This window comes from Myxine glutinosa, chromosome 7 (assembly GCF_964187855.1).
Source record: "Myxine glutinosa chromosome 7, kmMyxGlut1.1, whole genome shotgun sequence".
Classification (NCBI taxonomy): Eukaryota; Metazoa; Chordata; class Myxini; order Myxiniformes; family Myxinidae; genus Myxine; species Myxine glutinosa.
Window position 1 is genome coordinate 71,895,921 of NC_136267.1, and position 17,721 is coordinate 71,913,641.

The following is a 17,721-nucleotide window of genomic DNA, read 5'->3' on the forward strand; positions in this document are numbered from 1 at the left end:
AAAGCCGAGCAATGAATGCGGGTGGTTCGTCTGGCGCTCGATGCAGGAGAGGAGGTTTCATCGGGCCGAGATTCCAAGGTCCACCTCAGCGCGGAGCCTTTCGGTCTCCTGCCCGATGGCCCAATCTTGCCCGGCCAGAACGCCGCAACCACAAGGGGGCGCCGTTCCGACCCCTCCTACCTTCCCTCGAACCGGGCCGGTGGCTTTGCCTAGCAAAGCGCGGACGCGACCATGCAGGGCGGGGCCCGGCCCGAATCGTGCACGACGCTCCGAACAGGAGCAACGCGACACCGATCCCTGCCGGTTCCCGCAATACACAAAGCCCGGCACGGACCGAGGGCTCACGTCGACTATCCGTCAGCCTAAACGCTGTCCCGTTTAACGTCGATGCTCCCCGTACATGCTCACACCACCTCGCGACTCTTCCCATACTCACACATCCAGGTGTCTCCATACACTTTGTTATTGCGATTTCTCTTACACACCACCCAGGTACACTCATTCCGCTCACAGACTTCGTTACACACCTGACCACCGCCCACCTTGGCACACACTCGTCATTCGCACACTTCATCAACACACCTCCTCGCGCCCACTCCTCGGTCACATCCTCTGTGACAACCATGGGTGTGCACTCTTTTGCACACACAATCACACGCTTCACCACCAACTCAGGTGTACATTCCCGCACGCGCTCAACCATTCCAGGTGTGCATTCTTTCTCACTCGCCACAACCAACTCGCACTCCGTGTCACTCTCACCACCACACTCTTTCGTGCATTCATTCTCACTCTCGACAGCACACTCTGTTATCATGCACTCCTCTGTTAAACACGTTTCTCGCGCACCTTCTTGCGCACCCTCTCCCGGTACATACTCCGTACCACTCATGGGGGTGCATTCTTGTACACACCCAATCACCACGCACTCTGCACCAGTCGCACACCTCACCAGTGGCCTCTCATGAACGCCCGGGTCTAGACCAACACCCAAGCTCGCTGGATCTCCCCTCACACCATATACATTACCGAGCATATCGCCACTCACCTCGGCGCCTCTTCTCCTTCGCTCCTCCTCCGCCACCTGCAAACTCTTTATTTGGTCAGTAAGCACATCACGCTGTGAGTACAGACCTTGCACCAATTCCATCACCTCCTCCTTTATCTCTTTCTTAGGCTCACTCCGTCTCTTCTTAATTTCACTTACCCCCTCTTCCACCTCCTCTAACTTCTGTTTCACCTCTTTTATTTCCCGGTACGCCCCCTCGATTTCTTCCTCTAGCGCTACCTTGGTCGTTTCTATATGTTTCCTGACTTCCCGTTCTTTCGTCTCCAATGTCTCTGTCACCTCGTCCAACCTCTTTGTCAACCCCTCGTGTACCATCTGACATTCTTTCTTTGTCGCCATTCATTCCTTCTTTATCTCCTTTTGCGTCGCTTTCAACCCCCCTATTACCGCCGTGTTCTTTTCCACCTGCTCCCCAAGCTCCTTCTGTCCCACTGTCAGATGCCCTACTCCCTGCGTCAACTCCTCTATACCCCCTTGTAACCTCATCGTACTCTTCCTCATCTCCCTCTCCATGCGCTCCTCGCACTGCTTCACCTCCTCGCGTACCCCCGCGACCTCTTCGCTCACTCCGCACCTTATATCCTCCCCCATTTCCCCCATCTCTTTGGTAGATGCCGCCCTCATCTGCTCCAAATCATTCCTTTGGGCATCCAATTTACTTTCCAACCCGTTTTTTACCTCCTCTATCTGATTCCCCATCCGTTTAATTTCCCGGGCGGTTTGCTCCCCCATCTCCCTCAATTTGCCTTCCATATTGTTTTCTAACCCCTCTAACCCATTCTTCACCCCTTCCATTTGGTTCTCCTGGGTGGCCATTCTATTTTCCAACCTCGTTAACCCTTCGTTCATTTGGCTACTCACGTCCTCCATTTGGGCCCCTAATCCTCCCAATTTACCTTCTAGCCCCCCAAATTTGTCCCCTACTTCCTCCAATCGACCGCTCATTGCATCCATCCTCCCATTTATTTTATTTACATCATTTCTTTGGGTGCCCAATGTCGCATTCATTTCCTTTATTTGGGCCAAGAATAGTTGCATGTACCCCGGCATCGCTGGCTCGGCTGCCGCGGCCATGTGTGAGGCGCCATTTTGTGCCCCTCTAACCTCGTGCGAGGCGCCGCCATCTGGTGCGCCTGCAACCCCCCTACCGCACCCTCATTGCTCTCCTCCCACATTACTCCCACTGCCTCCCTGGGGTCCTGGGTTGACTCTACCCCCTCTTCTATCTCCCCCACCGGCATCCGACCGCCTTGACCATCCATGGCATGATTATAATTTGGATATTATAATAAAATTTCGGCCGCTCGTAAATTTTTGACCAAATTTTAAAAGATGTTTTAAAAATTTGGTTCGGGTCCAAATCCCAACTCCTCGACACCAATTGTTACGGATCCGGGGGACGGCACTCCCGTTAGCAAGGGGGAGTTAATCCCCTTGTCCTGTTAAGCTGGCCATCTCCGCCGGTCCTGGAGCTATGACATCACTTCCGGTCAGCGCTGAATATGGTAGGAGGCCAATTATTCCTATGACCTAATTACCAGCGCCTTCCGGTAAGCGAGGAAATGAGCCCCGCCCGAGCCGCGGATAAGATGGAAGATTGCCGAGCGGTTTAGCAATCCGCAGCTCGAGCCATTAACAAGGACTAACCCGACTCCGAGCGTTTGGCCAAAATCGTGCCACAGGTATTCAATCAGGGAAAAGACAAAAGCGATCGGGGGAGAATGAAACCAAAAGGGTAAGAAATACCAGATATTTATTAATTACAGTCACGTGAAAAAGTAAGTGCACCCCATGTAAAGTTTTGACTTTTTCAACATATTTCAACATCCAGCTATTTGATCTTCATTTCAACAATATTGATAGATAAAGGTGATATAATATAACAAATATCATGAAACATTTACATTTTGTAGTCCATTGTATAATTTAAATAAACATAAATGCAAATTTCGCATGTGGAAAAAGTAAGTACACCCCTACATTTATCACTACTTCAAATACCTAAAATTAGAATCAGAAGCACCAGCTCAGGTGCAAATGACTAGAACATCGTTAGAGAGGATCTTGGAGGAACCTGTCTTATTTAAACCTCAGATATTTAGTTTGGTTTGCTCTTTGTTGTTGAAGTGTGCGGCATCACCATGCATAGATCAAAAGAGCTCTCTGAGGACTTCAGAAAGAAGGTTATAGATGCCTACGAGTCTGGGAAGGGATTTAAAAAGATCTCCAAATAATTTGAAATCAATCATTTGACTCTCCGGAAGATCATCTACAAGTGGAGAAGTTTCCAAACAACTGCCAACTTGTTCAGGCCAGGCTGCCCCAGCAAGTTCAGCCCGAGAGCAGACCGCAAGATGCTGAAAGAAGTCTCTAAGAACCCCAGAATGTCATCACGGGACCTACAGGTAGCTCTTGCCACTGTTGATGTCAAAGTGCACGACTCTACCATTAGAAAGAGGTTGCACAAATTTGATCTACATGGGAGGTGTGCCAGGAGGAAACCTTTGCTGTCCAGAAAGAACATCAGGGCAAGACTAAAGTTTGCCAATGAACACCTGGGCAAAGACCAGCACTTCTGGAACAATGTGCTCTGGACAGATGAGTCAAAGGTAGAGCTATTTGGCCACAGTACCTGAAGACATGTTTGGCGAAAACCAAAGACAGCATTTGACCACAAGAACCTGATACCAACTGTAAAGCATGGTGGTGGAAATATTATGGTTTGGGGCAGCTTTGCTGCATCAGGCTGCTGCATCAGTCATAGAATCCACTATGAATTCTTCATTGTACCAGAGGGTGCTTGAGGATAATGTGAGGCCATCTGTCGGAAAGTTGAAGCTCAACCGAAGGTGGACCTTGCAACATGACAATGACCCTAAACATACCAGTAAATCCACCAAGGAATGGCTGAAAAGAAAGAAATGGAGGGTTCTGCAATGGCCAAGTCAAAGCCCGGATCTAAATCCCATCGAGATGTTGTGGGGGGATTTGAAACGTGCTGTGCATGCAAGAAACCCCTCAAACATCGCACAGCTGAAAGAATTCTGCATGGAGGAATGGGCAAAAATTTCTCCCAGTCGATGTCAGAGACTGGTAGACAGTTCTAAGAAACACCTACTTGAGGTTGTTTCTGCCAAAGGGGGCAATACCACCTATTAGAGCCAAGGGTGTACTTACTTTTTCCACATGCGAAATTTGCATTTATGTATATTTAAATTATACAATGGACTACAAAATGTAAATGTTTCATGATATTTGTTATATTATATCACCTTTATCTATCAATATTGTTGAAATGAAGATCAAATAGCTGTATGTTGAAATATGTTGAAAAAGTCAAAACTTTACATTGGGTGTACTTACTTTTTCATGTGACTGTATATATATATATATACATATATATATATATATATATATATATATATATATATATATATATATATATATATATATATATATATATATATATATATATATATATATATACAGTGGTACCTCGGCTTACGAGTTTAATCCGTTCCGTGACGGAGCTCGTAAGCCAAATCGCTCGTAAGTCAAAGCAAATTTTCCCATTCAAATGCATTGAAATGCTATTAATCCGTTCCAGCCTCAAAAAAAAAACACCAATTTTTTTTGTTAGGTGCTTTTAAATAACAAAAATGTACTTTATAAATAACAAATAATGTATAAACAAGCACGACCTCGTATATACTGTACATAATACAAGAGAATGTAAAGAAATAAACTGGTTTTATTAAGCAGAGGAGAAGAGCATGCCAGGTGAGGTGTGCGTGTTGTCGACTTGGCGAGGCAGTACGATCGTACTCCTTCTACGATATGTACGATTTTGAAGCAGAAGGAGTCCATAAAGGCTATAACGCCAGCCAAGGGCGTTACGATTATTTCAAAGCTCCGGACCTCTATCCATGAAGATATGGAGAAGTTGTTGTTTGTGTGGTTGAAGGAGAAGCAGCTCGCAGGAGATACCGTGACCGAGAGCATCATGTGTTTGAAAAGATTGAAACTCGGATATCGAGCACGGACCACGAGGTGTTTTTTCTTTTTTCTTAATCTCGGTTTCAGTGAACTTTTGCTCTGTGCTCACGTGTACTGTACCTGTACCTGTAATGGTACGTCAGAGGATGGCACCTGTTGTCATCATATTAAGTGCAAGATGTTCTGCATCGTAAGTTGGTACACCGTGGTCTTTCGGCGGTGTTTAAGCCGGCCGTCTTGGCTTCTGTCACCATTGGCATTGAGTCTTTCGATGTAGGTAGGTCGTTGTGTGCCGGTGCCTTGGCCGAATTCCTTCATTGCTGCATTGTTAGCTCACCTGGTTTTTTATACCACATCTTTGGTTATCGGACCAGCGAATGACGTCATCTCCTCCAAAGTATGGCTTATTCTCACTTGTCTTGGACGATCTTCTACTTCTAGCCTTCCACCGTGCATTTGGTGTCCACTGTACTTACTGTACAGTGCCTGGTAAAATTGATGTAATGGGTTTTTGACCGTCAACGCCATGAACCGTCATGAACCGTCATGAACCGTCAACCGCCATGAACCGCCATGAACCGTCAACGCCATGAACCGCTAACACTCAAAAGCCCATTTATCGCGCCTTATAAAGCAAAACGCAAACCGAAAGCCATGCCTCTCAAGCGAGGCGTGCTTCCGTGGTCACGTGATCCACAGGTGTAGCTCATTATACCCGCACGCGCGACACGCTTTGGCGGTCACGTGACCAGCCACTCTGGAGGCGGGGATCCCCGCCGATGACGTCACCGGCTGGAGCAAGGAGATTCCTCGCTCATGTATTTCGACGATTGCGTGTTTTATATCCAAGCAGAGATGCTTTCACGGCAAGATAACCGCGTGACCGGAACCGGAAGCCACAACCGGAAAATTCAAAAAAATAAATTTTTTGAGCTCGTACATCGGATCTCGGCTCGTATCCCAAAGCAACAAACCGCCCGAGCGACGGCTCGTATCCCGAAAAACTCGTACGTTGGGGCACTCGTAAGCCGAGGTACCACTGTATATATATATACATATATATATATACAGACTTGGCATTTAATATGGAATATTTTTTTTGTGGGGGTGAACTTACTTTTCAAGATGACTTAGAACCAAAAGTTCATTGGAATTATGTTGAAATTATTCTAGATTTTGTTAATGTGACCTTTAAAAGAAACAAAAACCACATTTGACATTTCGAAGCAAATAAATTGATCCTTGAAAGTGATGTAAACTGATATCGAACTCAATTCACGGACAGTACTGTGTTAAACTTCTGTACGTTTTCCAGAAGTATCTCTTTATTTTGCACATTAGCCAAATTTTTTTTCAACAAAAACAAAAGCTAAGTTATGGCTGGGATTACGGACAGTAAAATTACAGTTCAGTACTTCGTGTAACCCCCACGAGCATTCAGGAGAGCACGTACACGTCGAGGCATGCTGTTCACGAGATTTGCCAAGGTTTGGACAGGAATCGCTTGCCATGCAGTGACAATGGTCTGCTGCAATTCATGCACAGAGGCAGGCTGCTGGTCCAAGTTGTCAATTTGACGCGTTAATTCTGCCCACAAGTTCTCTATCGGATTCATATCCGGGGACATGGCAGGCCACTCCATATGCTCTACACCACGGTCAGCAAGAAAGTGTTGGATCATGCGAGCACGATGAGGCCGTGCATTGTCATCTTGGAAGACAAAATTTCCTCGAAAGGCTGCACGAGAAAATGGAAGCAATGTTTCTTCCAGAATGACCCTGTACTTGAACTGGTTCAGGTTTCCATTCAGAACAACCAGGTCAGTTTTGCCCCCTGCATGAAAAGCAGCCCAAACGGTCACCCCACCACCTCCAGCTTGGACTCTTGGCACTATACAATCTTCGTTGTGGGCTTCATGCACTTGTCTGTGCACTCGGACGCGGCCAGCTTGACGATAGACCAGAAATCTAGACTCGTCACTGAAGGTCACGTGATTCCAGTGTCCTGGGTGCCATTGACGGTGCTCTCTGGCCCACTGCAATCGGCGCTGGCTGTGTTGTCTGGTCAGGCGTGGCTTTCTCAGGGGACGCCTGGCACGATAGCCTGCTTGAACCAGTCGTTGGTTGACTAGCCTTCTGGATACAGGCACATTTGTCAGTTGCTGCCACTCAGCCGTAAGCCGATTAGCTGACTTGGTACGGCCATTGCAGACTAACCGGTGCAGCTGGCGATCATCTCTCCTTCTGGTTCTGCGTGGACATCCTGGCCTCTGTATTGGAGTAGGGACACCCCTCTGAGCATTTCGTTTCAGGATGTTTGACACCTGACCTTGAGTGATGCCATACTGCTGAGCAATAGCACGCTGTTTCATGCCAGAATTTCGTAAAGCCACCACTCCATGACAAAAAGCATTGTCAAGTTGACGGACCATCTCCAGAGGAAGCGGCAATAACTTTTGTAGACGTGCAGCAGTTGTTTTCCACTAATACAGAACACAACAACCCTTATATACCCGATTGTGAAGCCAATCATCAAATGTACCTGTCCTTACATTTTGTCACGCCTCCTGTGATATAATCCTGTTATTGACTTCTTGCTGCGAAAGACAATCAGTGACATGGTTCTTTCAACAAAGACATCACCGAAGGGTAAAAAAAACTCACCAGATTGATATGCTGAGTTCAGAAAGTAAACCCAAGTCAAGAAAAAATATATATTCCATTTTAAATGCCAAGTCTGTATATACATACATATATATATGTATATGTATATATATATACACATATATATATATATATATATATATATATATATATATATATATATATGTATATATATATATATATATATATATATATATATATATATATATATATATATATATATATATATATATATATATATACAGTGGAACCTTGACTTACGAGTGCCCCAACTTACGAGTTTTTCGAGATACGAGCCGTCGCTCGGGCGGTTTATTGCTTTGAGATGCGAGCCGAGATCTGAGTTACGAGCTTTCGCCACCCGGTCACGTGGTTATCTTGCCGTGCAAGTACAGTATCTCTGCCGTATATCGCTGCATTTTTGTTTTCGCATGTTGGTTATTTTGAGTTTACGCCACCAGGTGGGTTCTGGTCACGTGGTTATCTTGCCGTGCAAGTACAGTATCTCTGCCGTATAGCGCTGCATTTTTGTTTTCGCATGTTGGTTATTTTGAGTTTACGCCACCAGGTGGGTTCTGGTCACGTGGTTATCTTGCCGTGCAAGTACAGTATCTCTGCCGTATAGCGCTGCATTTTTGTTTTCGCATGTTGGTTATTTTGAGTTTACGCCACCAGGTGGGTTCCGGTCACGTGGTTATCTTGCCGTGCAAGTACAGTATCTCTGCCGTATAGCGCTGCATTTTTGTTTTCGCATGTTGGTTATTTTGAGTTTACGCCACCAGGTGGGTTCTGGTCACGTGGTTATCTTGCCGTGCAAGTACAGTATCTCTGCCGTATATCGCTGCATTTTTGTTTTCGCATTTTGGTTATTTTGGAAAATTTCTTAGTTTTAACCATGGGGCCTAAGAAAGTGAGTGCCAAGTGCAGTGCTGAGAAGAAGAAGAGGATGATGAGCTTGGATATAAAACACGCAATCGTCGAAAAACATGAGCGAGGTGTGCGTGTTGTCGACTTGGTGAGGCGGATGTGAAGGCAGCTGAAGATTTTATTATAACTGAGAAGAAGAAGAGGATGATGTGCTTGGATATAAAACACGCAATCGTCGAAAAACATGAGCGAGGTGTGCGTGTTGTCGACTTGGTGAGGCGGATGTGAAGGCAGCTGAAGATTTTATTATAACTGAGAAGAAGAAGAGGATGATGTGCTTGGATATAAAACACGCAATCGTCGAAAAACATGACCGAGGTGTGCGTGTTGTCGACTTGGTGAGGCGGATGTGAAGGCAGCTGAAGATTTTATTATAACTTTTGCCGAACTGATAGAAGCCGAACGATACATCCCCCAGCAAATCTTCAACTGTGACGAGACAGGGCTCTTCTGGAAAAAGATGCCGAGGAGGACGTATATAACGGCAGAGGAGAAGAGCATGCCAGGCCACAACTTGTTCAGAGTGCCGGCGATAGCTCGCCTTCTCTTTGTGGAAAACACGGTGAGATCCTTAACATCCAACAACTAATGGGACGCAAACAGGGCGCCCAGTTTAGCGGTACACACATTGATGAATCACCCTGCCTGTGATTCACCCATGACAGGTTATAGCTGGGTCGGGATTCAAACCCAGGCTGGACAGTTTAGACTTCAGAGTCAAGTGTGCGTACCTCCAGTCCAGGCCATCCTGCCAACTTGTATGCTGCATACAGGTGAAATATAAAGCGCGAGATATTTTTATATATACTGTATATTTAAAAAAAAATTGGTGTGGTTTTTGGCGGGCTGGAACGGATTAATAGCATTTCAATGGGGAAATTTGATTTGAGAAACGAGCAATTTGAGTTATGAGCTCGGTCACAGAACGAATTAAACTCGTAAGTCAAGGTTCCACTGTATATATATATATATATATATATATATATATATATATATATATATATATATATATATATATATATATATATATATATATGTATACATATATATAAATATATATATACAGCCGTGGCCAAAAATATTGGCACCCTTGCACTTTTTTGAAATAACTCACAATTTTCTCCAAAAATAAGTTGAAATTGACAAAAGTATTTGGTCTCCAAACTTCTTTATTTCATTGTTAATATTACAGAACCTTTGTTTTTGATTTAGAACTTAATATACCCTTTTATATCAAAAAATAAAAAGAATTGGCATTGACAAAATTATTGACACCTTAGACTTAATATTTGGTTGCACAGCCTTTGGACAAAATAACTGCAGTGAAGTGCTTCCTTTGGCCATGAATGAGCTTCCTACACCTCACTACTAGCAGTTTGGCCCACTCTTCTTGTGCATACTGCTCCAGTTCTCCCAGATTTGAAGGGTGTCTTCTCCCAACTGCTGTTTTCAGATCTCCCCACAGGTGTTCAATTGCATTTAGATCAGGACTCATTGCTGGCAAATTCAGAACAGTCCAGCGTTTTGTCTTGAACCATTCCTGGGTGCTTTTTGAAGTGTATTTGGGGTCATTGTCCTGCTGCAAGACCCATGACCTTCGACGGAGACCCAGCTTTCTGACACTGGGTTCAACATTGTGATCCAAAATGCCTTGGTAATATCCTGATTTCATGATTCCATGCACACACATTCAAGGCACCCAGTGCCAGAGGCAGCACAGTAACCACAAAACATCACTGAACCTCCTCCATGCTTGACTGTAGGGAAGGTGTTCTTTTCTTTGAAAGCTTCATTTTGTTTTCTGTAAACATAGAGATGATGTGCTTTACCAAAAAGCTATAATTTGGTCTCATCTGTCCACAGGACATTCTCCCAGAAGAATTTTGGCTTGTTCAGGTGTTTTGAAAAACTCCAGTCAGGCTTTCTTAGCAGTGGGGTCCTCCTGGGTCTCCTATCAGAGAACCCCCTTTCATTGAGTTGACCACGCATGGTGCGAGTTTGAAACTGTCGTACCTTTTGTCTGAAGGTCAGCTTGAATCTGTTTGGCAGTTGATTGAGGTGCTTTCTCCACCATTCAAACAATCCTTCGCTGCAATCTTCGATCAAGTTTTCTCTTGCAGCCACGTCCAGGGAGGTTGGCTACAGTGCCAGTGGCCTTAAACTTCCTGATAACATTGCGTACGGTGGACACAGGTCTCTGCAGATGGACTTGTAGCTTTGAGATTGTCCATGCTTGGCTGCAATCTGGTGTCTGACCCCCTCAGACAATTTTCTGGTTTTCTTTCTTTTCTCCATGCTCATTGCAGTCTACACAGTGACATAAAACAGCAGAATGACTCAATTTCTCTGTTCAAACTGGTTGAATAAGTGATTTTTAAAATATTTCAGGCACCTGCAACTCACCATAGGTGAGTTCAATTCCAAAGTAAAGGATAATCACCTGTTTGAAATCTAATTATTTCGAAAAACTTCGAAAAGGTGCAAGTAATATTGTCCAGGCCATTTTAGGATTTATTTATGGAATAAGCTTAGATTTTGTAATTTTTTCAGCTTTTTTTTGTTTTGTTCCACTGCAAACCAAAGAAATACATGTGTGGATACCAAAATATTTTTTAATTTCAACAATTTCCTGGAAGAAATGGTGCATTCTTTCAAAAAAGTGCAAGGGTGCCAATATTTTTGGCCACGACTGTATATATACAGTACATATATACATAATATGTACAATGTGGAATTCTCCCTGTTGGTCAGGATCCTTTCAGAAAGTTATGATATGACATAGGGGATCATGGTCCCCATTGTAGTTAAGAGGTGCTGAGTGAATATACGCCCTCAAGGGATGGCTTTCCAGCTTCAACCCAAGTGGCCGTGGGTGGGTGGTAGCGGGATGCTATCTACTCCCAGCTCTAACAGTTAGTTGTCCTAAACAGAAAACGTTCATGTTATAATTATGCCTTATACAGACTTGGCATTTAATATGGAATATTTTTCTTTTATTGACTTGGGTTTACTTTCTTAACTCAGTATATCAATCTGGTGAGTTTCTTTTACACTTTGGTGATTTATTTGTTAAAAGAACCATGTCACTGATTGTCTGTCGCAGCAAGAAGTCAACAACAGGATTATATCACAGGTGGCATGGCAAAATGTACGGACAGGTGCATTTGATGATTGGCTTCACAGTCGGGTATACAAGGGTTGTTGCGTTCTGTATTAGTGGAAAACAACTGCTGCACGTCTCCAAAAGTTATTGCCGCTTCCTCTATAGATGGTCCGTCAACTCGACAATGCTGTTTGTCATGGAGTGGTGGCTTTACGAAATTACGGCATGAAACAGCGTGCTATTGCTCGGCAGTATGGCATCACTCAAGGTCAGGTGTCAAAGATCCTGAAACGAAATGCTCAGAGGGGTGTCCCTACTCCAATACCGAAGCCAGGACGTCCCCGCAGAAGCACAAGGAGGGATGATCGCCAGCTGCACCGGTTAGTCCGCAACAATGGCCGTACCAAGTCAGCTAATCGGCTTAGGGCTGAGTGGCAGCAACTGACAAATGTGCCTGTATCCAAAAGGCTAGTCAACCAACAACTAGTTCAAGCAGGCTATCGTGCCAGGTGTCCCCTGAGAAAGCCACGCCTGACCAGACAACACTGCCAGTGCCGATTGCAGTGGGCCAGAGAGCACCGTCAATGGCAGCCAGGACACTGGAATCACGTGATCTTCAGTGACGAGGCTAGATTTCTGGTCTATCGTCAAGATGGCCGCATCCGAGTGCGCAGACAAGTGCATGAAGCCTACAACAAAGATTGTATAGTGCCAAGAGTCCAAGCTTGAGGTGGTGGGGTGACCGTTTGGGCTGCTTTTCATGCTGGGGGCAAAACTGACCTGGTTGTTCTGAATGGAAACCTGAACCAGTTCAAGTACAGGGCCATTCTGGAAGAAACATTGCTTCCATTTGCTCGTGCAGCCTTTCGAGGAAACTTTGTCTTCCAAGATGACAATGCACGGCCTCATCATGCTCGCATGATCCAACACTTTCTTGCTGACCGTGGTGTAGAGCATATGGAGTGGCCTGCCATGTCCCCGGATATGAATCCGATAGAGAACTTGTGGGCAGAATTATCGTGTCAAATCGACTACTTGGACCAGCAGCTGACCTCTGTGCGTGAATTGCAGCAGGCTATTGTCACTGCATGGCAAGCGATTCCTGTCCACACCTTGGCAAATCTAGTGAACAGCATGCTTCAACGTGTACGTGCTCTCCTGAATGCTCGTGGGGGTTACACGAAGTACTGAACTGTAATTTTACTGTCCTTAATCCGAGTCGTAATTTAACTTTTGTTTTTGTTAAAAAAATTTTTGGCTAATGTGCAAAATAAAGAGATACTTCTGGAAAACGTACAGAAGTTTAACACAGTCCATGAATTGAGTTCGATATCAGTTTGCATCACTTTCAAGGATCAATTTATTTGTTTCGAAATGTCAAATGTGGTTTTTGTTTCTTTTAAAGGTCACATTAACAAAATCTAGAATAATTTCAACATAATTCCAATGAACTTTTGGTTCTAAGACATCTTGAAAAGTAAGTTCACCCCCACAAAAAAGATATTCCATATTAAATGCCAAGTCTGTCATATAATACCTAGGCTTTTGGTTTTTAGATGACCATGAGATTTGGCCTTAAAGGGGAACCCATCCCCCACTCAGATCACTCAGGCCTCCTCGACGCTAATATATCCCCTGTTAACATACAAAATAGACATGAGGTGTCTTTTTCCAATTTCCGATTTATAAAGTAGGTAATTTTGTGATTAAAAGTTGAAAGATTCTTCTTTTTCTTCACAACTAGCTGTGAAGTCACACTGGGAAGTCGACTGCCATATCCGTATTGTCTACGGATTACATCGCGGTATGATTTACCTTGAACGGCGAATAATTTTCTCAAATTTCTACAAATATGGCTAGTCGATGCATCCTTGCTGGTTGTAGTAATACAAACAGAGATGGTTTCATGCTACACCAATGACCCAAAGATCCGAGGGTTGCCAGAAATTGGACGAGGTTTGTCCGAAATACCCGAATGTGGATTAGGCATCCACAATGTTTGCTTTTGTGCTCAGTACATTTTACAGATCACTGTATGAAACAACAGAGATGGCTATGGACCTTATGGTTATCTGCCATAATTGAGAGAGGATGCCATCCCTACGATTAAATAGAAGAAACAGCCATCGCTCAAAACTGTAACACCATCTCTACCCAGCTACCAGCACATGTGCACGGGCGATTTGAGCAGTGAATCAAACACCTGTGTTGGCCGATCACACCTCGCCACCTCTCCTCCCTCATCCCGCCACTGGGCGGAACATTGACGTGGACACAGCAGAGACACAGCCCAGACACGACACAGCATGACACAGCATGGATACAGCATGGACACCACCCAGGCACACTCGGACACCACCGACCAAATGGGCGACGAATGCTTTCTCCCACCATAGCAGGCTGACCCAATGTTCTGAATGAGTGTGACGGCTTAGGTGGGTTATCAGCTTATTTTTGTGATTGGCAAAAAAACTCAAATAAACCTTCCCTTCAAATTATACCGTGATTAATGATTTTCAGTGGTTTGCATTTTGGTTTCCCTTTAAACCCGATGTTTGTGTTTTAGTTTGTTTCACCATGTACTTTGGTCTTGCGTTTAAAGTACACATGCTCAGCTTTATTTAATGTTTGGGTTTTCTTGATATCCTTTTCTACAAAAAAGGCACCTCTTAACAGAGATGTAGCCCATCTCGTCATGTGCTTGGGTCCTGAGGCCCCACCCCATGCATGAGGTCAGGTTCAATATTTTGAGTTGTATTCATCATCATCAGCATCATCATCATCATCATCATCATCATCATCATCATCATCATCATCATCATCATCATACAACTAAAATATGCAATTTGGTGTCTGTCCTTCTGACCACGATACATTCGGTCATTACATATTCAATATCAACCAAACTTGACAGGAGGACTAAGGGTCACACGATGGAGGTTGTAGCGACTTAATTTGCCCCTTCCCCAATAATCTTTCCTCCTTGGACAAATGGTGTGTTAACGTTAATTGATAGCTTATCGTGGTGTTTTGTGGAGGCGCCCCAAAATATTAAAAACCACAAACACGTATTATTACCTTTTGAAACAGTCGCTACTGCTGTTTAACACTAAACTGAACACCTGCCAACACCCTGACAAATTTCAAATTCCTGCCTTAACCTAACAGGGGCAGCACTGCATTAGCAGAATATCAGCAATTCAGTAATGATGCAACCAGAAGCCAGGTGTTTTACACAAATGAATGAAAATAGAATATTCACAAATAGTGAACACAGATACGCACAAACAGGCTCTGCTTACGTTGTCAAGTAAATTAAGATCTCCATTTGCCTCGATGATCAGTTTCATGATGCCGGTTCCATTGCTCAGGATAGTCAGGTGTGCAGCTGTAGAACCCATCTGCACTCACAACAGAAGGATACGTCTCATTACTGCTCAAAGATAATCCCTTTAACAAAGAGGCAGAACAAGCGAAGACAAAAGACAAAGGACGATGTAAACAAGGGAATACGAGATTAACTAGACTACTACAGAGTTCATAGAACACATTACCACACACAGTGTTTAAGTGTATATATTTCAATATAAATAAAATAATGATTTTAAAGATTGTTAAAAAAATTCAAGACATTTAGCGCAATTGAAGCAGTCACCCTTATACACAACCTTATTTAACATGTCCAAGTTCTGCATAACTGGAGGGTTTTGAAAGTACAAAGAAGGCGATTTGTGTTCTGCAGTGTTCAAGTATGTAATTAAATCTATATTATAAAAGATTGTCTTTCAATCTTTGTCTTTTGATTGAAATGTCTTTCAATCCTGACAAATCTCACACTCTTACGATGTCTCTCTGAAAAGACCGACTGGACAACCCTCCCATCCACTTTCTGAATAATCCTCTCCAAGAAGTTCTGTCACTCAAGCTTTTGGGTCTCACTATCTGCCATGATCTTTCCTGGGAAAACCACATTTCAAATCTGACCTCCAAAGCCAGTCGCCGACTGGGCATCCTCCTTCGTGCGAAGTCCTTCCTTGGCACACCTGAGCTCCTCACCACATACAAGGCTTTCATCCGCAGCTCAATGGAATACTGCTCTCCGCTCTGGTCTGGTGCTCCTGCCTCACACCTAGCTCGTCTTCACGCTGTTGAAACCAAAGCGTTCAGAATCATTGGAATCTCCCACGATGAAGCGAACTCCAAGGGCCTCTCACTCACTCACCGCAGGCAGGTTGGTGGTCTTTCCGTCTTCTACCGACTCCTCTCTGGCCTTGCCCCCCCCAGCTCTCTCTGGGCTCTGTCCCGCAAATATTCCTACAGGTCGCACAAGATCTGCCTGCAACCCTCTTATGGTTAAACTGCCAAAATCAAGACTCTCTGCTCACCTTCACTCCTTCAGTCCTCTTTTCTCCCGCCTCTGGAACAAACTCCCTCACTCTCTTCAATCCCACTCCTCCCTCCAGGTCTTTAAAACAGCTGTTCACCACCATCAGTGGTGGTTCACCACCACCATCACCACCATCAGTTCACCACCATCTTCCCCCATCCAAAACCTTGATCTATTCTACCCCCGCTAATTTCACCCCAATTCCACTTTTTGAAATACCAACTTCTGTCCTGGAAGTCCTTGGTGTCCTTGCGTTTTATACTTTCCCCCCCCCCCCCCCCCCTTCCCACGCCTCCCCCCCCCCCAAGCCCTCTCCCTCCCACACATCTCCCTGCTCTCAAATGTTGTGTTTGTGTGCTTCCCCTTCTCTCCCCATCTTATCTTCCGCTCTCTCTTTTTATATATTTTGTTTGTCTGGTTGATTTGTTTGTGAAGTAAATGCTAGCTCTTTCACGAGCCTCGATTCGGTATACAAAAAAAACAAAAAAAACAAAAAGGAGCTGTGTCTGTCTGGCTGTTTGACGTGTTGTCACTTGAGAACGGATTAACGGATTTCAATAAATCCAACTATGGTGGATTCAGGTAACTCCCGGGAATGTTTGTGACCCAATTTGTTTTTTATGGGTACATAGGCACACGAATCAAAGCTACAAATGCCAACATGTGACATTGGTTATCCCTGCACGGAGAGCAGGATCACCCAGGAATCCTTTGTTAACTTGAGATCAGATTTAAATGAAACCACTTTCAGGAAGTAAACATAACCACTTATCTCTCTCCCTACAAATATGTTTTATCCACCACATTGATTCCAAATCTCCATAAATCTCCACGAATCCAAATCATACAAATCATACATTTTCCCCCATTTCTTTCAATTAATGTCTTTTTTTAACAACCTTTTTTTTTCAATTACGCAAAGATTGGTGTTCCCGTCAGCGAAGCGACGGGTCTTATATGCTAGTTTAAATAAAATAAAGATTGTAAAAGTCGTAGAAATAAAATAATTCTGGAATTTACCACACCGCAGTTTTCCTGCCGTTGGCACGGTGTCGATTGATTACACCACCCTATCTAACACGTCACATTAGTTATCAGTGCCTGTTGTTTGTGTCCTTTATGACGTCCTATAAAACAGTTCCAATTCATGTTCTGAATTGTGTTCAAAATATAATATATAGGTATTCAATTAAAATGTAGTTGTTCCTCAATCATAAACTGATGTTTACAGATAGACAGACAGACAGACGGACATGGACCATTTGCTTCGTCTCGCTTTTAGCTTTGCGTGTGAGGGGGAACGAGCAGTTCAGTTCATCACACCAATACCATTATATTATGCTCCTTTATCAAACATGTGCATCATTGTTCATATAGGAAAGAGCCCCAAAATTATCACACAAGAGAGCATTTGTCCTATGCACGGTCTGGAGATTGCCCGTCAAACTTAAATACAACTTATTTATTCAAAAACGAAGGCACAATCGGTGAGCATTGCTGCCCCGCAAGCAAGGTTCAGCTCTGATGTTTTGGCCACCGAGTGGTCTTCAACCTGGGACTGTTCAGGCATTGTGTG

General features: G+C 44.1%; 1 protein-coding gene across 1 annotated transcript in view; it reads right to left on the bottom strand.

Annotated features, from left to right (window-relative positions):
* LOC137412369 (ankyrin repeat and death domain-containing protein 1A) overlaps positions 1–17,721 on the bottom strand; it is a 145,099-nt gene that overhangs the window by 65,134 nt on the left and 62,244 nt on the right. The window contains exon 10 of the mRNA XM_078781859.1: positions 15,061–15,159. Coding sequence (XP_078637985.1) covers positions 15,061–15,159 — 99 coding nt within the window. The remainder of the gene's footprint in view (positions 1–15,060; positions 15,160–17,721) is intronic.